Source organism: Jaculus jaculus, chromosome 1 (genome assembly GCF_020740685.1).
Source record: "Jaculus jaculus isolate mJacJac1 chromosome 1, mJacJac1.mat.Y.cur, whole genome shotgun sequence".
NCBI lineage: Eukaryota > Metazoa > Chordata > Mammalia > Rodentia > Dipodidae > Jaculus > Jaculus jaculus.
Genome location: NC_059102.1, coordinates 171,547,033 through 171,570,438, shown reverse-complemented (window position 1 = coordinate 171,570,438; position 23,406 = coordinate 171,547,033). Strand labels below are relative to the sequence as shown.

General features: G+C 45.5%; 1 protein-coding gene across 4 annotated transcripts; it reads left to right on the top strand.

The window, feature by feature from the left end:
• The first annotated feature begins 2,042 nt into the window (after positions 1-2,042).
• Positions 2,043-23,283, top strand: Serping1 (serpin family G member 1). 4 transcript variants are annotated; one of them, XM_045156390.1, is made up of 8 exons: positions 2,043-2,120; positions 2,599-2,680; positions 3,781-4,297; positions 6,512-6,646; positions 9,712-9,915; positions 10,132-10,268; positions 17,507-17,726; positions 22,794-23,283. In XM_045156390.1, exons 2-8 carry the CDS (start codon positions 2,630-2,632, stop codon positions 23,045-23,047), a joined length of 1,518 nt encoding a protein of 505 aa, XP_045012325.1. In that variant the 5' UTR covers positions 2,043-2,120; positions 2,599-2,629; the 3' UTR covers positions 23,048-23,283. The 4 variants fall into 4 exon arrangements, 3 of the variants coding, with proteins under 3 accessions (XP_045012325.1, XP_045012331.1, XP_004667782.2); XM_045156396.1 differs by lacking the exon at positions 2,043-2,120 and adding an exon at positions 2,225-2,243; XR_006638526.1 differs by lacking the exon at positions 2,043-2,120 and adding an exon at positions 22,046-22,476 and having other exon boundaries at positions 2,527-2,680; positions 22,794-22,934.
• Positions 23,284-23,406: the final 123 nt, after the last annotated feature.

Here is a 23,406-nt window from a genome sequence, read left to right as displayed (position 1 = left end):
TGATCCTCCAATCTCTGCCTCCCAAATGCTGTGATTAAAGGGATGCACCACCACGCCCAGCTTGATTCTCATTTTTTAAACTCGTTAAAGATGGAATTGATATTAGTACTCACTTTTAAGTTAATTCACTGAGAATTAATGAGAGGATGAAGGTAAGCACTCTGAGGGAAGTGGTTTTCAATCGCCTGCTTTCTGTTTGACTTACCCATTTCCCAGAACCCTCTGCTCATAGCGCCTCTGAAGCCACCAGCTCAGGCCTGGGGGGTGGAGCAGTGTTTAGAAGGTAGCTATTCAAATAGATGGTTCTGGTGTTATACAACTTCTCAGTGGCTTAGAAGCTTCCCACATGACTACCAAAAATGAATCACAAAGCTGGAGCAGACTCTTTCTGAGTCTTTGCCCAGGGCCCCATGAAAGCATGCAGATGCTCTCCTGTTTTTGTCCTTGGTCAGTTACTTAGAGCAACAGATGTGATGCTAGCAGCAAACCTTCCTGAATATGCCAAACACAGATTGAAGTCAGCCCTGCAATTAATATGATCACAGAATATCAAAGGTGCATCATGTCATCACAGAGAACCTTGTTTCACAGATGAGCTAAGGTTGTGCAATTTAGCAGATAAAATACAGAATGCTCTATTACATTTGAATTTCAGAAACACAACAATAACAAAAATGCTATCATAAGTGTATCCCATGACTGGATGGGATATACTTATATTAAAAATTATCTTGGGGCTAGAGAAACAACTTGCCTGCAAAGCCTAAGGACCTAGGTTCAATTCCTCAGTACACACATAAGCCACATGCACAAGGCGATGCATGTGTCTGGAGTTCATTTGCAGTGGCTAAAGGCACTGGGGCACTCGTTATCTCTCTCTCTCTCTCTCTCTCTCTCTCTCTCTCTCTCTCTTCGTCTTTCTCTCTAAAAAAAAAAGAAAGAAAGAAAAATAAAACAAAAATTGTCTTGTGAAATATGGTGTAGTGGGTCACATCATTAATCCCAGCACTTGGGAGGCTAGGGTAGGAGGACTACCATGAGTTCAAGGCCAGCCTGTGTTACAGAGTGAGTTACAGGTCAGCTGGGCTACAGTGAAACCTTGCCTCAAAGAAAAAATATTTTCTAGTGTGTCTGAAATTTACCTTTAACTAAGTTCCTTGTGTTTTATCTGGCAACTCTGAGGGGACTTCTAAGTGACTAGGCAGAAAGTAACTTGCAAGGGTCCCACAGCCAGCTGGATCCTGAAGCTAAGTCTGTTGTGGTACTCGTCACAAATCACACCTCTGGATTTTTGTTTTGTGGTGTGGAAGACTGATAAAAGGGCTTCAGCTGGCCGGGCGTAGTGGCTCACGCCTTTAATCCCAGCACTTGGGAGTCAGAGGTAGGAGGATCACTGTGAGTTCGAGGTCACCCTGAGACGACATAGTGAATTCCAGACCAGCTTGAGCTAGAGTGAGACCCTACCTCAGGGGGAGAAAACCGGGGGAGGGGGGGAGAAGGGGGGCTTCAGCTGAAAGCATCAGTCCCTGTTAAACAAGGGGAGAACCTCCAAGAGGAAAATCAGAATGACACCCCTGGGAGTGGGAGAGGATTGGATAGTCATTGGGACTTCAGGGGACTTGGGTCCAAGCCCAGACTGATCTCCCAAGGAGAGTGACCATCGGCCAGGCTTAACTATCAAATGGGCACAAGGACTGTTTTCAAAAGGTTACTTTACCTATCGATCAGATAATGCAACCCAGAAAAAGCTCATTCCTTATAAAATGCAGAGCATATTTCGTGTCTCTGCTGTTTTGACCATAGCCCATGAAACAGGAGGACTGGGCGGTTGTGTAGAGCTGAGAGCTGCTCCCAAACTTCTCCACCTGACCTCACACCAGCTTCTCCAACCGCTTCATGCTGAACTCCTAGCCTGGCCCGCAAAGCGGAACCATGTCCATTCCATGCTGATTTACAGGAACTCACACCAGAATCAATTATCCTTAATATGTAACTGGGCAGTGTCCCGGGCCAGCCAATAGCTAAGACTGCCCCTTTTCTTTCACACACACCCAATGATCTTGCGGGACAGTCCACTCAGCTTACACTGAAGATACCTAGTGACCACGACTTTGGACGAGGTTTGGTGCGGGGGAGGGGAGTGTAGGCGTTGTGCAGAGGTCTGGGCAAAGGGGCCTCCACTCTCATTCTTCCTCTCTTTCCTGCCCCCGTCATCCCTGCAGTGTCCACAAGCTTGCTAGCACGTGAGACTTCTGCCTTTCTCCTCTGGGGCAGTGGCGGTGCCCAGCCCCTCGGGACCTCCCCTCCTGCCTCTGGCTTTATTGTCTGTCTGGTTAAAGCGGGAACCCCATGGTTGAACAGATGGGCCGAGACCGAGCCTGCAGGGAGAGGAAGGGCCAGCCAGTGCTGGGAAAGGGAAGCGATTTGGGGAAAACAAAACAGAGGGTGGAGCCAGGGAGAAGGTGGCCCCAAAGGGAGGAGGCGGGAACTCGCCCAGAGGGGTCGAGGCCTGGAATGGAATGGGGGCGGGCCGAGGATGGAGGGAGGCCCCCTGAGCTCGCTAGCTGGGGACTGCCTGGCGACTCACTGGCTTCGCAGGTCACGGCTGACGGCTGACGTAGCCGCCCAGATGGCCTCCAGGCTGACCTCGCTGACCCTCCTCCTGCTGCTGCTGGCTGGGGTAAGTGGCCCCTCCGTGGGGTGGGGGGATTGGAAAATTAACCCTTCTGGCTCCGAAGAGCAAGAGGAGCTCCTCTTGGGACTCTTGCTCCATGGTTCGCAGAGGGACTGGGACAGGCTCACGCCTATGATCCCAGCACTGGGGATGCTGAGCTAAGAGTTCGAGGCCAGCAGGGGCTGCAGAGTGAGTTCCAGGTCAGCCTGGGCTAGAGGGCTAGAGTGAGATATTGCAGAGAGAGAGAGAGAGACCCCCACCCTGGGGCCAGCGAAAAGCAGGGTCCTAGAAGGGATGCTAGCAGACAGACCTGGGTCCAGCAGGCAGGCCCTGGTGGTGTGGGAGCCCTGGGATCGGTAAGTCTAGGAGAAAACTGAGTGCTTGCTTCCAACGTGTGGAGGGTGTTGTGCAGGAAAGTTGGCATCCTGGGTGCCCTTGGACAGTCAGCAGGTGATGCCCTTATGAGCAAGGGATCTGGTATCACATACCCTGATTTGACTTTTCCTCGCACTTCCCAGAGGCCCTCTGGGTGTTCTCACTGCCAGTTTCTCTGTCTGGAAATGGGGGGAGTATGCCATTTCTCCACTGGGGAGCTACTGACATTTAGGTCTGGATAAGTGGTGTGGCAGGAGAGTGTTTTGTGCATTGAAATGCTTTGTAATATCCCAAGCCTCTACCTCCTAGATTCTTGTAGCATCTTTCCCCTTTCCTGTCATAGGAAAACCAAAAATATCTTTTAGGAGTCAAAATTGTCTCAAAGCCTGGTCTGTATTATTATTTTTCCTCTCTCCTCCTGTACACCTTTCCTTTCTCTTTCCTTTTTTCTTTGTTTTTTTTTTTAACATTCTTATTTTATTTATTTGAGAGGTGGTGCATGTGTCTGGAGTTCATTTGCAATGACTAGAGGTCCAGGCATGCCTATTCTTTCTTTCTCTCTCTCTCTCTCTCTCTCTCTCTCTCTCTCTCTCTCTCTTTCTCTCTCTCTCTATGTACCTGCCTCTCTCTCTCTCTCTCTATCTCTATCTCTCTCTCTTTTTCTCTCTCTCTCTCTAAATAAATAAATAGATAAATAGAAGAAAAATGAAACACAATTTCTTCAACCACAGGATAGAGCCTCCTCAGATCCGAATGCCACCAGCCACAGCACTGAGGACCCAGAAAGCACTCATGGGAAAAGCAAAGCCATCTTTCTGGAGGGAAATGCCACCAGAAATCTACTCACTGAGCACATGGTGAAATCTTCCACCTGGCCAACAACTGACGAAGCCACCAAAGTAACATCTAATATCACTGATCAACCTAAACCTGCTGCCCAGCCCTCCACCCAGCACACCCAAACAACTTCCAAATACCTCACGAATTTTCTCACACAGTCCTCTGCAAACTCTTCTACTCAGTCCCCCACGGAATCTGCCACCCAGGCCCCTTCCGAGCCCACCTGCCCAGAGCCCCTCACTCACTGCTTTGAATCAGACAGGGACTCTGCAGAAACCACCCTGGGGGAGGCTTTGACAGATTTCTCCCTGAAGCTCTTCCATGCCTTCTCAGCCACCAAGAAGGTGGAGACCAACATGGCCTTCTCCCCATTCAGCATCTTCAGCCTCCTCACGCAGGTTCTGCTTGGTAAGACTCCGACTTCTGTAAAGGTCACCAACCAAATGCCTTCTACAGAGCTATGCCTCTGAGAGGAAGCTATAAAATGGGCTACATAGTGGGTGGTGATATATCTTTTAATGCTAGAACAACCTTTCATTTAACATTGATTTTTTTTTCAAGGTAGGGTCTCACTCTAGCCCAGGCTGACCTGGAATTCACTATGGAGTCTCAGGGTGGCCTCGAACTCCTCCAACCTCTGCCTCCCAATTGCTGGGATTAAAGGCATGTGCCACCACACTCAGCCATTTAACATTGATTTAATTAGGCACTATTGCTTATAAACCCCTGTGAACTAATCAACATCATATAAAATAAGGTCCCAGCCACCAACACAATTTCAAGTGAATGGAAAGTAATAAGAGAGATGAAATCATCAGAGACAGACCTAAAGTAAAATCTTGATCAGGCTACTTTCTAGTTGTGTAACCATGTGCAAGTCACTTAACTTATGTGTAAAGTAGAAAAGAAAAAATTTTTATTTTTTTTCTTTTTCTCTTTTATGGTGACGTCTACTTCAGATGGCCTAGCTCCTGACTTGGTGGAAGATCAGAAAAAGCTAAACCTTCTATCTCCCTAAAGGACTGCTTTTAAGTCCTATTGAGTTGATCACTCTAAAAATAGCACAAATTACCACAAGAAATAGAGGGTGGTGCCAAGGGGGAATCTAGGAAGGCTACTAGTGACTAAATGGTAGATACGTAAGATCTTCCAGAGCTGGATGTGGTGGTGCACACCTTTTAATCCCAGCACCCTGGAGGCAGAGGTAGGAGAATCGCTGAGTTTGAGGCCAGCCTGGAATTACAGAGTGAGTTCCAAGTCATCCTGGGCTAGAGCAAGACCTTGAAAACACACACACACACACACACACACACACACACACACACACACACACACACAAAGATCTTCCAGGGTCTCAGAATCACCACATTCCCACTATAGCACCCCTTACTCATGTTCCCAAAATATCTTCAACATCTCCTGGAGGCACTTTCCCAGTCAATTTTAGTTTCAGTTAATTACTGCCCAAAAGACACAGTTCAAATCCTGTCTTCACCTGGCACTTAATAGCTCCGTGCCCTTAAACCCCATAATGACTTAATCTCTTAGAGCTATTTCCTCATCTGTATAAAGGGAAGAGTAAGTATCCATGTAGAAAGGGCTTCATTGACCATTCCATAATAAGCTCACATGGAAAAAGCACTTAGGACAGCTGAAATGAAAGAAGTCCCTGACAGACTTTAGCTGTTTTCACCGAGACATGCACAGTAAGGGTTTAATAATGGGTAGCAGAGGCTACCAAACAGCCATCCTTTTATGACTTTCTTCTTTTTTTTTCTTTTTTTTTTTGAGGTAGGGTTTTGCTCTAGCCCAGGCTGACCTGGAATTCACTCAGTAGTCTCAGGGTGGCCTTGAACTCATGGCGATCCTCCTACCTCTGCCTCCCAGTGCTGGGATTAAAGATATGCCCCACCATGCCCACCTCCCTTTTATAATTTTCTGATTTCTATGGATATCTAGCATCTCTGCCTTTAAGGTGAACCTTCATAAATCCAAACCAACTAAATCTAAGTTAATATGGAACAGACATTCATATGACCTGCCTTTAAAAGATGTGTGGGATTTCCAGCACTTGGGAGGCAGAGGTAGGAGGATCGCCATGAGTTCAAGGCCACCCTGAGACTACATAGTGAATTCCAGGTCAGCCTGAGCCAGAGTGAGACCCTACCTCGAAAAACAAAACAAAACAAAAAAAAAGGTGTGTGGGATTTAACTGGGTTGAGAGCCAGGGAAGGAGAATATACAAAACCTTCAAAAAGCCTTACAGCCTAGTCAGAACTCCCTACCCCCATCCCATTCAGTGAAAAAAGTCCACTTCAAGAAAACTGCAGAAGAGCCGTAGAGGACACCCTACATTCTCCTCTGCCTTCTCTGTGTGTGAGCACAGTGTGCAAATCTGCATACACGTGTGTGCATCACCATGTATACACACCACACATACTATGTACATATCCCCTTGTCAGTACATTCTGACATATTCATTGTCTCTCAAAGGGATTCCAGCTGTGATTCTGTGATCTCTCCATAGCAGGAAACACCTTCCATTCCAGTCTGCTCCACAGCCTTAGTTCCAAGCGCCTTTCCCATGCCCTCAAGAGCCCTCACCACTACCCTTTGTTGTAGGGGCTGGAGACAGCACCAAGAGCAACTTAGAAAGCATCCTCTCATTCCCCAAGGACTTTACCTGTGTCCACCAGGCACTGAAGGCCTTCACGTCCAAAGGCTTCACCTCTGTCTCTCAGATCTTCCACAGTCCAGGTGAGTGTCCAGGGGTGGTAGCCGCTGTAAAAGATTCTGGAAGAGAACGAGGACTGAGGAATTGTAAGAACAGCGGGAGGCCTTCAGAGAAATTTCAGGTGGCTTCAGGAGTTGAATGAGACCTGGGCAAGTCATTTGCCTTTGTTCGTGCCTTTTAGAATAAGAATGTCCTGTGTCTTCTCTAGTAGGCAGAGCTAGAGATGTGAAGAATTAAAGACATAAAGTAGGGGCTGGAGAGATTGTTAAAGGCACTTGCTTGCAAAGCCTATGGTCGAGGTTCAATTCCCAAGTAGCCATGTAAGACCAGATACATAATATGACACATGTGTCTGGAGTTCATTTGCAGTGGCAAGAGACTCTGGCACACCTATTCTCTCTCTTCCTCTCCTTCTCTATCCTTTCCTTCCTTCCTCTCTCTCTCTCTCCTTGTGAATATAAATGTTTTGGTTTGAGTCAGACTGACCTACAATTCACTATGTAGTCTCAGGGTGGCCTTGAACTCAGTGATCCTCCTACCTTTGCCTCCCAAATACTGGGATTAAAGAGGCATGTGCCACCACACCTGGCTAAGTGGTTTTAAATCCTTAGATCTATTCTAAGCCCTCTTGTTTTTTGTTTGCTTGAGTTTTTGTTGTTGTTTGTTTGTTTGTTGATTTTTTTGATGTAAGGTCTTATTCTAGCCCAGAGTGACCTGGAACACACTCTGTAGTCCCAGGTGACCTCAAACTCACAATAATCCTCCTATACCTCTGCCTTCCAAGTACTGGACTTATAGACATGTGCCACCAATACACTTGGCTTAATCCCTCTTTTTGTTGTTTATAAAACAGAGAGAGGCTGGAGAGATGGCTCAGTGGTTAAAGGCACTTGCTTACAAATCCTGAAAGCCTGATGGCTCAGGTTTAATTCCTCAGGTACCCATGTAAAGATTTCCCAGGACCCACTTAAAGCCAGATGCACATAGTAATGCATGCATCTGGAGTTTTTTTGCAGTGGCTGGAGGCCCTGGTGCGCCCATTCTCTCTCTCTCTCTCTCTCTCTCTCTCTCTCTCTCTCTCTCTCTCTCTCTCTTTCTCTCTCCCCATTCCCTCTCTCTCTCCCCCTTTCTTCCTCTCAAATAAATAAATAAAATATACTTTTTATTTTTTAAAAAAGCTGGGTGTAGCTCACTAGTCAGCCAGTCTGACTGAAAATCAGCTCAGTTTCGGTGAGAGATTCCATCTCGAGGGAACTATATAGAAGAGTGGCAAAGCTTCCTCTAGTCACCAGCACACAGCTGCATGCACACATATATGCACTATACATACACATTGCGCACACCACACACACACACCAAAAGAGTAATACTTATTATAGAAAATACAGAGAAAAAAAACTTACTTGGCTCCCAGCTTTGGGAAATTTTCACATTTATGACTATTTTCAAAAAAACAAAACTTGAGCCGGGCGTGGTGGTGCACACCTTTAATCCCAGCACTCGGGAGGCAGAGGTAGGAGGATCACCGTGAGTTCAAGGCCACCCTGAGACTACATAGTGAATTCCAGGTCAGCCTGGGCTAGAGTGAGACCCTACCTCAAAAAAAAAAAAAAAATTATTTTACTGGTTAAAATAACTTACTTGGAAATTTTTCCTTTTTTATTTATTTTCCTTTTCTTAAATTTATTTGCAAGCTGAGGAGGAGGGAGAGAGGGAGAGAGAGAATGGGCGCATAAAGGCCTGTTGCCACTACAAACAAACTCCAGGTGCATGCACCACTTTGTACATCTGGCTTTATGTAGATACTGGAGAATTGGTCTACAGCCATACCACCCTGAATGCATCCGATCTCATCTGACCTCAGAAGCTAAGCAGGGTCGGGCCTGGTTAGTACTTGGATGGGAGAATTGAACCCTGGCCTTCCGGCTTTGCAGGCAAGCACCTATAACTGCTGAGCCATCTCTCCAGTTCTGAAAATTCTCTCTCTTTCTCTCTCCTTTTTTTTTGGCTTTTTTTCTTGTGCTAAAAAGAGAATTTTCTTTTTTTTTTTTTAATTATTTATTTATTTATTTATTTATTTGAGAGCGACAGACACAGAGAGAAAGACAGATAGAGGGAGAGAGAGAGAATGGGCGCGCCAGGGCTTCCAGCCTCTGCAAACGAACTCCAGACGCGTGCGCCCCCTTGTGCATCTGGCTAATGTGGGACCTGGGGAGCCGAGCCTTGAACTGGGGTCCTTAGGCTTCACAGGCAAGCGCTTAACCGCTAAGCCATCTCTCCAGCCCAAAGAGAATTTTCTTGCTGGGCATGGTGGCACACACCTTTAATCCCAGTACTTTGGAGACAGAGGTAGGAGGATCACTGTGAGTTCAAGGCCACCCTGAGAATACATAGTGAATTCCAGGTCAACCTGGGCTACAGTGAGACCCTACCTCAGAAAACCAAAAAAAAAAAAAGAAAGAAAAAATATGTCTCAGAGGTATCCCTAAATATTGCCTTTACTTTCTATAACCAGCATTATCCTTAGTCCTTCAAGGTTAGTGCAAAATTCTCCTGCATTCAGTATTTTAGGGGTACCTGTACCACCTCCTCCAAGTTGTGCTAAAATTCTAGGTCTTATGCTATAAATAAGCTTCACAAAGCCTGGGGAAATACTTTTGATCTGTTTAGTCCAGAAAAAAAAAATCTCTCTTTCAAGCATTTTTTTCTCTAGTAGACTTGGGCTTCAGAGAGTTAAAGCCAGACTGTCATGAACCTCCAATGAAACTTGGAGTCCATTCTCTGCTGAATAGAGGGAAGAAAAGGGGAAATGCATACACAATGGCAATTAATATCTCAGCGAGTTGTCTTGCCAAGCAATGATCCAATGGCCAACTGAGTAGTTCTGCTACTCTTGGTTCACCATTTGCCTTCATTGGGCCTCATTTCCACATCTACAGTAGGAGAAGGGGCGGGGCTCCTGCTCCAACATGCTGTTGTGTTCATTGGAATGAGCAAGAGCCAGGAAGTGTGCTCATTCTCAAGGCTTGCTCTAGGAAGCGGGGATATTTAGCAGCCTCATGCTTACATCCATGGACCTGTCCTGCAGATCTAGCCATAAGGGACACCTTTGTGAATGCCTCTCAGAACCTGTATGGCAGCAGCCCCAGAGCCCTGGGCACAGACAGTGATACCAACTTGAAGCTCATCAACACCTGGGTGGCTGAGAAAACCAACCACAGGATCAGTCAGCTTCTAGACAGCCTGCCCTCCAACACCCGCCTGGTCCTTCTCAATGCTGTGTACCTGAGTGGTGAGTGAGACCGAGGCCAGGTAGTGTGTCCATGCTAGGTTCCACTTCCCCTCTTGGCTTCAAAGTCCACCCAACTTCAAGTTCCACAGCCACATCCTGTTGCGCCTTTCCCACTCTTTGCTAATAACATCTTTAACAACCCCTACTCTGGTTCCTCCTCCTTTTATTCCTTTCCCTACCTTCAATACAGCCGTAGCCACCCTCTCTTCCCTTTAGCCAAGTGGAAGAATACATTTGATCAAAAGAAAAAGATGGAGTCTTTCCACTTCAAAAACTCTGTGATTCAAGTACCCATGCTGCATAGCAAGAAGTATCCTATGGCCCACTTCAATGACCCAACTTTGAAGGCCAAGGTAAGTTCCTGGCATCCCAGTCCTGTTTCAGACCTGTCTGACATGACTTCATTTATGCTCTGGCCTCTACCATTTGGGGGTACATCCTTACAAACTCACTATTTTTACTCCTTCAATCTATATTTCCATTCTGTCTTTCTCCTTTTCTTTCCTCTAGCCTTGGAAGGCAGGGATTATATATTTTAGGCTGGAAGACATGCTTCTAAAGTTTATTCATACATCTCTACTGACTGCATCAAATGGCAAAAAGTGAGTCATGTTTTAATTCTGTGTATCCATTTTTCTTTGAAGTCAATCTGCTAGGTGGACTGGCTGCTTACTGAGTCCTCTGTGTATGTGTGTATCTACCTGTGTACAACATACATATATATGAATTCGCATGTAAAGGTGTACCCATGTATATGCATAGATGTCAAGTATGTGATTGCACATGGATCACATGACTAAAGTTCATTAGCAGAAATTGATCAATGTAATTCCTGTGGGTAGAGAGAAAGGAAAGACAGATGTAGAGTCCAGAAGATTCTAGTTAAGTTAGTAAACTATCTCATGCCCAATAGCTAGTCATTCCTGCCTTGTTTAGAACATCCAGACACAGATCTGTGAGATAAGAAGCCATTGGAGACTTCAGTGTTTCTGCCCTGAACAGAAAGAAAGCAGGTCTTCCTGGGACAGTCAAGCTTGTTTCTACCTTTGGAGTTTTCCTTAGCTTTTCCCTCTGCCTGGGTCTGTCTCCATTCAGATCTTCCCATAGATGATTCCTTTGGCTATGTAGGTGTCAGCTCAAAGGTGACCTTGGCAGAAAAGCCTCTTTCCCTTTTGACATCACCTCTTCCTTCCCTGTACCATCACCCAGTTGTATCATATTCATATACTCCACACCTTCGGAAATTGTGCCATTTGTTTGCTTCTTTATTCTAGTACTGTCAGTCTTCATGAAATATAGACTTTCTCCTCCAGTACAGACCTGTCTTAGTTTTTTTAGTATCTCTACAACCTAGAACAATGCTGCATATAATAGATGCCCATTCTGTATTTGTTGAATTAAATGAGTGCAGGGAAAATAGGGTGCTAAAGGGAGAAACTTAACCAGTGTGGATGGCTATGAAGACTTCACTGAGGACCTTATTTTGACCATTCTTGGCTCATTTATTTTTCCATGCCTGCACTTATCCATATTTACCCAATGCACTTGACCATTCATGATCTGTTTGACAGAACCAGAGAAGTGCACACAAAGCAGTGAGTATGTGTGACATATTCTCAGTACCACCTCCTTCAAAATACAGCTGGTGTCCCATACCCATGGGTGCTGCATCCATGGATTCAAACAACTGTGGACAGAAGATTTTTGAGAAAAAAGTTCAAAACATGTACAGACCTTTTTCTTGTCATTTTTTCTTCTTTCTTTAGAAAAACAAGACAGAGAGAGAGAGAATTGGCACGCCAGGGCCTCAGACACTGAAATTGAACTCCAGACACTTGCACCAGCTAGTGGGCATGTGCAACCTTGTGCTTGCCTTACCTTTGTGTGTCTGGCTTACATGGGATCTAGAGTGAGATTGAATATGTGTCCTTAGGCTTCACAGGCAAGTGCCTTAACTACTAAGCCATCTCTCCAGCCTTTGCCATTGTTTTTTGTTTTGTTTTTATTTGATTTGGTTTGTTTTTGGTTTTCCAAGGTAGGGTCTCACTCTAGCCCAGGCTGACCTGGAATTCACTACGAAGTCTCAGGGTGGCCTCAAACTCACGGTGATCCCTCCTATCTCTGCCTTCCAAGTGCTGGTATTAAAGACGTGTGCCATCACACCAGGCTCTTTGTCATTATTTTTTAAAAATCTCTATCAGAATTTTGTACCCAGGTGTGGTGGCACACATGTCTTTAATCCTAGCACTCAGGAGGCAGAGGTAGGAGCATCCTATGAGCTCAAGGCCACCCTGAGACTACGTAGTGAATTCCAGGTCAGCCTGGGCTGGAGTGAGACTCTACCTAGGAAAACAAAAACAAAAATAAAAATAAAAAAGAATTTTGTGTTAACATCGAGCATGGTGGTGCACACCTTTAATCCCAGGACATGGAAGATAGAACTGCCATGAGTTCAAGGCCACCTTGAGACTACAGAGTGAATTCCATTCAGCCTGGACTAGAGTGAAAATCCATAAAGCAAACAAACAGAGGGAAAAAAAAAGAATTTTGCGTTAGAGGGCTGGAGAGATGGCTTACTTGTTAAAAGTGCTTGTTTACAAAGCCTTCTGGCCCTGGTTGAAATCCCTAGCACACATGTAAAACTGAACACAAAAAGTGACATGTTTATGGCATTCATGTGCAACAGCAAGAGATCATGGTATGCCAGCATACACATGTGCAAATAAATAATTTAAAGAAAAGAATTTGGGGGCTGGAGAGATGGCTTAGTGATTAAGGTGCTTGTCTCTGAAGCCTAAGGACTCATGTTCAACTCTCCAGGTCCCATGTAAACCAGATGCACAATGATGCAAGCATGCAATGTTGCACATGCACACAAGGGGGCGCACAGGGCTCATTTGCAGTAGCTGGAGGCCCTGGTGTACCAATTCTCACTGCCCCCCCCACACACACATTAAAAAAAAATGCCATTCAATTAGGCTGGCAACAAAAAAAAATTATTTTTAAGAAGCTGGGGAGCTGGAGAGATGACTCAGTGGTTAAAGGCACTTACAAAGCTTATCACCCCAGATTCAATTTCCTAGCCACCCACCTAAAGACAGACACAAAAATTGCTGCAAGCCTCTGGCATTCTTTTGCAGTGGCAAGAGACCCTGGCACACCCATGCACACATGCACGTGCATGCACTTAAGCATGTCAAATGCTTGACAGGACAGAATTATAGGTTCTAGTATCCAATGCTCACTTGTGAAAGAAAACTTAAGTTTAAAGAGCGATCAGGACTAACATGTCAAGTTGGAGAGGTGGCTCAGTGAATAGGTACACTTCCTGCACAAGCAAGAGGGTTGGAAGAGACCTGGGATGGCCAAAGTTCAACTCTCTGGATCCCATGTAAATAGCTAAGTGTATGTAGTCATGTGCACCTGTCACCCCAGTCCTGGAGAACTGTCAGAGCTCCAAGCTCCAGAATCAGTAAAGGGGGGGACTCTGGTTCAAAACAAAACCAGGCAGAACAATGGAGTGGGATACCTGAAGTTCCCCACTAGCAACCATAGGCAAATACCCCTCCCCACACCACAAGTGAGCGTACGGGCATCACAAGGGCACACACAAGCAAAAACATAAAACTAACATGTCACAGTCTCTTCAAAATGCAAACTCAGGGCTGGGAAAATGGCTCGGCTGTTAAAGGGGCTTGCTCGCGAGCCTGCTGGCCCGAGGTCAGTTTCCAGGAATGCCCAGTGCAAAGTCTGTAATCCCAGTGCTCCTGTGGCTAGAGGAGCCCACATGCCGAGAATCTGGAAGTTCAGGGAGCAGCTAACTGGCACAAGGGCAGCAGCAAAAACAAGGGAGAGCCTTCTCAAGCAAGGCGAAAAGAGGACAAACATCCTTAGATTTTCATACTCACACCGTGGTACACATACACATACACATCATGCGCATCCACACATACATACATACATACACAATAAAAAATGCAAACACCTTTTTGCATGTGTGTACAGAATGTGTGTGTGGTATAATGTCTGTGTGCATATGCACATACACCAGGTGTGTGCAAGTGAAGCCGGGGAAGGTCATCATGCGTCCTCCTGTTGATGATCTGCATATTTCCTTGGGACAGTCTGTCCCTGCACCCCGAGCTGCTGTACATCAGGGACCACCAGTGATTCTCCATTCTTTGCCCATCATGGACTGGGGTTACATGGCCACACCCATCTTATGTATTTGCCTGTGTGTATGTGTGTGAATGTGGGGGAGGTTGCACCAAGGCTACTCTCTGCTACAAACACCAGATGCTTAACCCACTTTTCTTGTTTGTTTGTTTGTTTGTTTGTTTGTTTGCTTGTTTGTTTGTTTGTTTGAAGTAGGGTCTAGCTGTAGTCCAGGCTGACCTGGAACTCACTATGTCGTCTCAGGGTGGCCTTGAACTCACAGTGATCCTCCTACCTTTGCCTCGCAAGTGCTAGGATTAAAGGCATGGGCCACCAAGCCCAGCTACTTAAGCCACTTTCCGTGGCTATCTACATGGGCAGGTTGGGAATTGAACCCAGGCTGGCAGGCTTTGCAAACAAGCAGTTTTAATTGTTGAGCCATCTTCCCAGCCTACCTTTTTTAAAATAAACTTTTGTTTTCCTTTCTTTTGAGGTAAGGTCTCACTCTAGCCCAGGCTGACCTGGAATTCACTATGGAGTCTCAGGATGGCCTCAAACTCACAGAGATCCTCCTACCTCTGCCTCCTGAGTTCTGGGATTAAAGGCATGCACCACCATGCCTGGCTAAGTAAACCTTTTTTTAAAAAAAATTATTTATTTATTTATTTGAGACAGAGGGAGGGACAGAGAAAGGAAAGAGAGAAAATGGGCATGCCTCTAGCCACTGCAAACATACTGCAAATGCATGTGCCATCACGTACATCTGGCTTACGTGGGATCTGGAGAATTGAACCTGGGTCCTTCGGCCTTGCAGGCAAGTGCCTTAACCACTAAGAAATCTCTCCAGCCCTAAATAACCTTTTGTTTATTTAATTTATTTATTTGTTTGTTTGAGAGAGGTAGAAGGAGTGAGAGAGAGGAAGAGGCAAATAGAAAGAGAATGGGCACACCAGAGACTCCAACCACTGCAAATGAACTCCAGATGCATGTGCCAACTTGTGCATATGGTTTACATGAATACTGAGGGATCGAACCTGGGTCCTTAGACTTTGCAGGCAAGTGCCTTAACTGCTAAGCCATCTCTCCAGCTCTCCCTTTTTTAATATTTTTTAAATATCTTATAATTTCTATTTATTTTTTGAGAGAGAGGAGAGAAAGAGAGAGAATGGGTGCACCAGGGCCTCTAGCCACTGTGAACAAACTCCAGACACATGTGCCACCTTGTGAATCTGGCTTTATGTGGGTCCTGGGGAATCAAATCTGGGTCCTTTGGCTTTGCAGGCAAGTGCCTTAACCGCTAACTCATCACTCCAGCCAGCCACCCCCCCACACACACTTTTTTCCTTAACTTGGCAGTCTCAGGCCTGAGAAGTCCTCATGCTTAAGTGGCAAGTGCTTTTAGCTGTTGAGACACCTTCCCAGTCCTTTTTGGTGTTTTGTTGTGAATCAAGGTCACTCATAACTAACATAATACCATGAGCTTGCCAGGTATTGATAGAATGAGATTGCTTTGCTTTATGTTTCCACACTGAATTGAAACTCTGAGTCTTCCTGGGGTTTAAGGGTATTTACCCAAGTAAGCCAGCAGGCCACATTTACCAGTTCAGGTATGCTAGGGTCACTATGGCTTGAGAAATGCAGACCACACAGTAAAATTTTTTTTTTGCTTTATTTTTATTTATTTATTTGAGAGCAACAGACAGACATGGAAACAGACAGGGAGAGAGAATGGTGCATCAGGGCCTCCAGCCACTGCAAACAAACTCCAGACACATGCACCACCGTGTGCATTTGGCGTATGTGGTTACTGAGTAACTGAGCCTCAATCTGGGGTCCTTAGGCTTCACAGGCAAGCATTTTACTGCTAAGCCATCTCTCTAGCCCATTTTTTTTTTTTGTTGTTGTTGTTGTTTTGTTTTCCATGGTAGGGTCTTACTGTAGCTCAGACTGACCTGGAATTCACTGTGTAGTCTCAGGGTGGCCTTGAACTCATGATGATCCTCTTACCTCTGCCTCCCAAGTGCTGGGATTAAAGACATGCACTACCATGCCCATCTTAATTTTTTTTTAATATATTTTTTAATTAATTTATTTGAGAGAAAGAGACTGGGAGTACCAAGACTTCTTGGCACTCTAAATGAACTCCAGATGCATGTGCTACTGTGTGCGTCTGGCTTTACATGAATAATTTTTTTCTTTTTTTTTTTTTGGCTTTTCGAGGTAGGGTCTCACTCTAGCTCAGACTGAACTGTAATTCACTATGTAGTCTCAGGGTGGCCTTGAACTCATGGCAATCCTACTTCTGCCTCCCGAGTGCTGAGATTAAAGGCGTGTACCACCACACCTGGCTCTAATTTTTTTTTTTAAACTGGGAAATCAAACCCAAGCTGGCAGGCTTTGCAAGTGAAGCCTTTAACCACTGAGCCATCCCTCTAGCCCCATAGTAAGTTTTTAGTCAGAGACTCAAGGTTCACATCTGGAACTTAAAGGATATATGCTACCCAGTCAAAGAAACCCTGAGTCCAGGTCCACGGGAATCATACACTCATTCCCCTCAGTTAATGTCACTAACAACTTGCTTCTTCTGTGCCATTTTCCCAGATTCCAACAACTGTTTAGCTGTAGTTCATTTCTTTCTTGCCCAGTTGAATGCTACACTCTCCTAAGTTATTCTGGTCTCTGTTTCCGCCTCAACATAATGCTTTTAGGAGACTAGAGGGACCATCTCCAACCCCTTAGGCTGGGTTCCTCAGCCCTGCCCCTGTGGATAGTTCTTCGTGGGGGAGCGCTATGCATTGTAGGGTTTGCCATCATCCTTGGCTTCTCACTAACAGCCAATAACACTATTTGTGCATCATCTCCCACCCCACCAGCTGTGGCAACAAAAATGTCTCCAGACATTACCAAATGTTGTGGGGGGGGTGACAAATTAATCCTGGATTCAGAGCCTCTGAACTAGAGCTATGGTCTTACACTTCCCACATACCTTTCTGTTTTGAGGGGGTCGGGGCATCAGTGGGAAGTTCGTCTGATGGCCAACTGCAGAAGCAGGCTAAGATCCATCCTGCGGGCAGTCTTACATGCCACACTGTCTCAGAGGCAGTAAAGTCATCAAAAGTTGTTTTAAAGGGACTGATTAATCACTGTGTTTTTGAGTACAGGTTGTATGTTTCATGTATAAGACGCTATGGTGAAAAGGATCGGGCTTAAAGAAATCATTCCTTTCCTGTTATTACCTAGTCAGATGCAGGTAGTCAGGTCGTGATCCAGAGCTTGTGCTCACTCCTCTGCCTTCTCACCAGCACAGCTCAGCTCCACCAGCTGGAATCCCCATGTCATGGCACGCGGGAGACGCTTGTTAGAGCCCTACACACGGAGAGGGGAGCCGCAGAGCGCTGGGAAGGAAGACTGATAAGGTGTACCTCTTGTTCTCTAGGTGGGGCAACTGCAGCTTTCCCACAACCTGAGCTTCGTCATCATGGTGCCGCAGAGCCTGAAGCACCGACTTGAAGACATGGAGCAGGCTCTCAACCCCACTGTCTTCAAGGCCATCATGAAGAAGCTGGAACGGTCCAAGTTCCAGCCCACTTACGTGATGATGCCCCGCATCAAAGTGACGAGCAACCAAGACATGCTGTCCATCATGGAGAAGCTAGGTGAGCCCTGGCCACTCCAGGTCGCTCTCAGGTCATCAGAGGGAAAAGTGGGGGAGGAGCTAAAATGTGGCTAGCATTCTGGAGTATTTCTTGTTATCCACAACTTCAGTTTATCCCTCTGCCCTATAGTTTAAAGGGTAAGGTGTTGTTATCCCATTACATCATTAATGAAACTTAAACTCAGAAACTTTATGTAAATTACCCTTGAGCGAGTTGGACACCCGTCCAGGTCTCCAGCTCTCTGGGATGTTTCTACTATTACTGACTGAGACAGACAACCCAAGTTAGGCTCTGGATGCTCCTTCCCCAGTCACATTCATCAGTCAGCCCCCCGTTCCCCTCCCACCATGGAATAAGCACAGGGCCATCTCAGTCAGGTCTAGAAATTCTGAGTTTTGGAGAGACACTAGAGGTTCTATTTCCTACCCTTTGACCTCATTCCTAGATCAGTCACTTATTTCCTGTTATAAAACTTGACCACCTAGCACATAATCTCCTTGCCTAGTATATAGCAGTTGTGTGGGGGAAAATATCATTTTTCTCTACACTTTCATTTAACACTTTTAGCTACAATTTATATGGGAATATTTACCCTACCCCATATAGTTCTCCAGTTCTGTACGGACATAGAATCAGTGTCTTACAATTAATTCAATTCAGTCCTAAGAACATCTACCTAGATGGTGTCTATCAGTTACTCTCTCTCTCTCTCTCTCTCTCTCTCTCTCTCTCTCTCTCTTGCTCTTGCTCTCACTCTCGCTCTTGCTCTCTCTCTAGAGGCAGAGAGAGAGAAAGAGAATGGGCATGTCAGGACCTTCAGCCTGCTGTGAGGAGTCCAGATGTGTGCACCCCCTTGTGGCGCATTGCAATATTGTGCACTTGTGCCACTGTGCATCTGCTTACGTGGGACGTGGAGATTTGAACATGGGTTCTTAGGCTTCGCAAGCAAGCACCTTAACCACTAAGCCTTCTCTCCAGCCCTCAGTTACTTTCTCATTGCTAGAACAGAATACCTGACCAGCAGCTCAGGGAGGGCAAGGATCTAATTTCGTTTCACAGTTTTGAGGGACAGTACATCATGGTGGGGAAAGCAGGACAGGAGCAGACAGCTGGTGTCAAATAATCACATCTGCAGAGAGGAGTTACACCAGTGAATGCTGGATGCTCACCTAGCCTTCTCCTTCTTATAAAGTCCAGGAACCCAGCCCATGGGATGGTATTGCCTATAGTTAGATGGGTCTTTCCAATTCAACTAATCAAATCTAGAAAATCTCTCACAAAAAAGACCAGAAATTTGTTTCCATGTTGATTCTAAATCCTGTCAAGATGACAGAGATTAACCATTCCAGTATCACTATCATTATAGGTGAAGGGTTTAGTCTCACAAGATTTTGCCCACTCAGACACCAGTCACAAGATTAGATTGTCACACTACTTCTGGCCAACTGACTATGGAACAAAGATTCCCACAACCTCTCCCTGGGTTCAGGCTTTGCTAGAGTGGCTGACAAAACCCAGGGAATCCAGGCATGATAGTACATGCCTTTAATCTCAGCACTGGGGAGGCAGAGGTAGGAAGATCACTGTTTGTTCGAACCACCCTGAGAGTACATAGTGAATTCCAGGTCACCCTGGGCTAGAGTGAAACCCTACCTCAAAAAAAAAACAAAAAACAGGGAAACACTTCTTGTTTTGTTTTAGTCTGGGTCTGTTTATTTTGGGGGGGGCATGTTTTTTGTTTGTTTCTTTGTTTATTTTGTTTTGAGGCAGGGTCTCACTCTAGCCCAGGCTGACCTGGAACACACCTTGTAGCCAGGCTATCCTTGAACTCACAATGATCATCCTACCTCAGCCTCCTGAGTTCATGTGCCACCATGCCCAGCTTTTGTCTTGCTTATTATTGTTTTTTAATTTTTAAAATTTATTTTATTTTATTTATTTGAGAGAGACAGAAAAAGACAGATAGAGAAAATGGGTGTGCCAGGGCCTTCAGGCATTGCAAATAAACTCCAGACACATGTGCTACCTTGTGCATCTGGCTTATGTAGATCCTAGGGAATCAAACCTGGGTGCTTTGGCTTTGCAGGCAAGAGCCTTAACCTCTAAGCCATCTCTCCAGCCCTGGTCTGGCTTTTTAAAACAGTCTCACTTTGTAGCCAAACAGGCTTGAAACTCACTGCTTAGTGTAGGTAACCTCAAACTCATGGTAATCTTTCTGCCTTGTTTTCCCAAATGCTAGGTTTAGAGACATGAGCCACTATGCCTGGCTAGGGAAACTTTTTTGGTCTGTTTATTTGTTTGTTTTTTCAAGGTAGGGTCTCTCACTCTGGCCCAGGCTGGCCTGGAATTCACTATGTAGTCTCAGAGTGGCCTTGAATTCACAGTCATCCTCCTAGTGAGTGCTGAGATTAAAGGCATGCACTACTATGCTCATCTGGGAAAGTTTTAAAATGTTTATTATTATTATTATTATTAACAAGATGCTTCATATGGATACATCATGTGTTGATACCCTTTTTCCCTTATCCCTGCCCCCATTCGGTTGGGGACACTCCTCAGCAGGGTTGCAGGTATTCCCCATGGGGTTGTAGTTTATGCATTGTGGGAGCAGTAATCACTTGTTTTGGCAGGGAGGGAATGCCTCTGAGCATGATGCCTCAACCTGTACCTCTTACAATCTTTCCTCTCCCTTTTCTGCAAAATTCCCTGAGCCGTGGTGAGTGAGTTATAAGTCTACTTCAGTGATAAGTTCTTAGGAGCCTCTGGATTTCTGCTTTGGTAGGTATTGACTATCCTCAGGGTCTGTCTCCTTCACCCTGGTGCTGATTATCAGGAACAGCATGGAAGCAGCGCTCTTGCTCATCTCACCCTTCCTCTGTGGATTCAGCTGTGGCTTGGCTGAAGTCTGAGAGGTAGTTTATCTCCTCTGGTGTCACTATCTTCTGAAGAAGAACAGATTCTCCAACACAGTGAAGTCAGTTTAAATGGGATAAGTATTATTAATTTAGGAAGAATTCAATGTATGTAATCCCTGTTTTAGCCAAAGACTTGTGAGAGCTTGACACTGGAGAGCATAATCTTTGTCTCCATAGGATTCTGATCTGGTTCCCAATTCCAGATATGGGTTTCTTTACACTAAGCTGGTCTCTTACTCAATAAGAAAACTATTGGTTACCCACTGAGGCTGTGTGCCCCTATTGCATTGGCATGTACATCATGTCAGGGTGGGAAACTTTAACTTTATATTTTTTAAGGGGCTGGAGAGATGGCTTAGCAGTTAGGCGCTTGCCTGTGAAGCCTAAGGACCCCAGTTCAAGGCTCCATTCCCCAGGACTCACATAAGCCAGATGCACAAGGTGGCACATGCATCTAGAGTTCGTCTGCAGTGGCTGGAGGCCCTGGCATGCCCATTCTCTCTCTCTCTCTCTCTCTCTCTCTCCCGCTTTCTCTCTATCTGTCTGTCGCTCTCAAATAAATGAATAAAAATAAACAAAGGGCAGTTTCTTTTGCTATACAGAAATTTTAAAATATATATTTTAATATTTTTGCCAGGCCTGGTGGTACACACCTTTAATTGCAGCACTCAGGAAGCTGGGTTAGGAGGATCACTGTGAATTTGAGGCCACCCTGCAACTACAGAGTGAACTCCAGGTCAACCTGAGCTAGAGTGAGACCCTACCTCAAGGAAAATAATCATATATATATATATATATATATATATATATATATTATACATATATATACATATTTAGGAAAGAGAGAGAGGATGAGTACATCAGGGCCTTTAGCCACTGCAAATGAACTACAGACACATGTGCTGCCTTGTACATCTGGTTTTTGTGGGTCCTGGGGAATCAAACTTGGGTCCTTAGGCTTTGCAGACAAGTGCCTTAACTGCTAAACCATCTCTCTAGCCCAGGAAACTTCTTTTTTAATGCAGTATCTCACTTTAGGCCAGGCTGACCTGGAACACACTCTGTAACCCCAAGCTGGCCTTGAACTCATGGCAATCCTCCTACCTCAGCCTCCCAACTGCTGGGATTATAGGTGTGCATCACCATTGGGAAGCACTTTTATTTACTAGTTTATGTAATAAAGGAAATGTAAAGGATGCAGATAAATGACCAGATGAAGAGGTGCCCAGGGCAAAACCATGAAGGGCTCCAGTACCTGCTCCCTGCACGTGCATGTGTTCACTAACTGGAAGCTCTCCAAATCCCATATGTTAAGAATTTTTATGAAGCCTTTATTATATAGATATGAGTGATTACTGACTTATTCTCCTGCTCTTCTCCCTTCCCTTCTCCTCCCCTCCCCAGAGGATGACACTGAAAGTCCCAAGCTTCTAATCATGGCTTAATCTTTCTGGTGACCAAACCCCATTCAGGAGCCCACTGAGAGCCTCTTCATTAGAACAAAAGATGTTCCTGTCACCCAGGAAGTTCCAAGAGATTTGGGGATATTCACTGTTATTAGGAACCAGGGTCGGAAACTAAATGCTAGACCAAAAGCTGCTCTGTTGCTTTGGAAATTGCAAGGATTTTAAGAAGACGGATCAAAGACTAAAAGACTATTAGAATAATATTTAGTCTAGAATCTCTACTGCTAGGGACATTATAACGGTTTTAAGAGATCTTTGTCAATAATTTGTGGTAGACCCCAGCATGGTGGCATATGACTTTAATCCCAGCACTTGGGAGGCAGAGGTAGGAGGATTGCTGTGAGTTCGAGGCCACCCTGAGGCTACATAGTGAGTATCAATTGCATTGCACTCTTATACATGATCTCATTGTATAAAATGACCTATCTGATAGATTACTTCTTTACTAAGGTGTTTGGAGACAAGGAAGCAATGACCTCATCTTTCAGGGTTATTTGGTGGTGGGCAGGAAGTACAGACTCTCACCTCCTTACTCAGGGTCCACAGCAGGATCAGAAGGCACATCTGAGGAGGAGGGAGAGAACATGGGGATTTGAGACTAATTCAGAAGATTTAAGACCAGGGTTTTTATGTGCTGTTAAGAGCTTTGTGCTGGTCTCTGACTTCTTCCCATGGCCTTACCCTAGAATTCTTCGACTTTACTTATGACCTCAACCTGTGTGGACTGACTGAGGACCCGGACCTCCAAGTGTCTGCCATGCAGCACCAGACCTTGCTGGAGCTGACAGAGATGGGCGTGGAGGCGGCTGCGGCTTCTGCCATCTCTCTGGCCCGCAATTTGCTCATCTTTGAAGTGCAGCAGCCTTTCCTCTTTCTGCTGTGGGACCAGCAACACAAGTTCCCAGTCTTCATGGGGCGTGTGTATGACCCCAGGGCCTGACAGGAGTCAGGCTAGCACAAGCTCTGCTCCCAAGCCCCAGCTCTCCCAGCTGCAGCCTGAAGCTGCCTACCTGGACTTGTCCCAGCCACTTCCAACCTGAAGGGGCCACCTCAGGTCTGGCAAAAGGAGCTGTTCCATGAACCCGTCCCATGGCTCTGTCACGCTCTCCAAAACACATTTTGCAGCTTTTGTTGGTTCAAGTTCACCAGACTCTACAAATAAAACTTAAAAATAGACCTTGTCTTCTCTCATTTGCCTCTGAATGCCAACTACCTCAATATTAGAGGATAGGAGCTACCATGCTTCCTGTATCACTTAGCTGCTGCTACGTAATAAGTCATTCTAGACTTAGTGGTGGA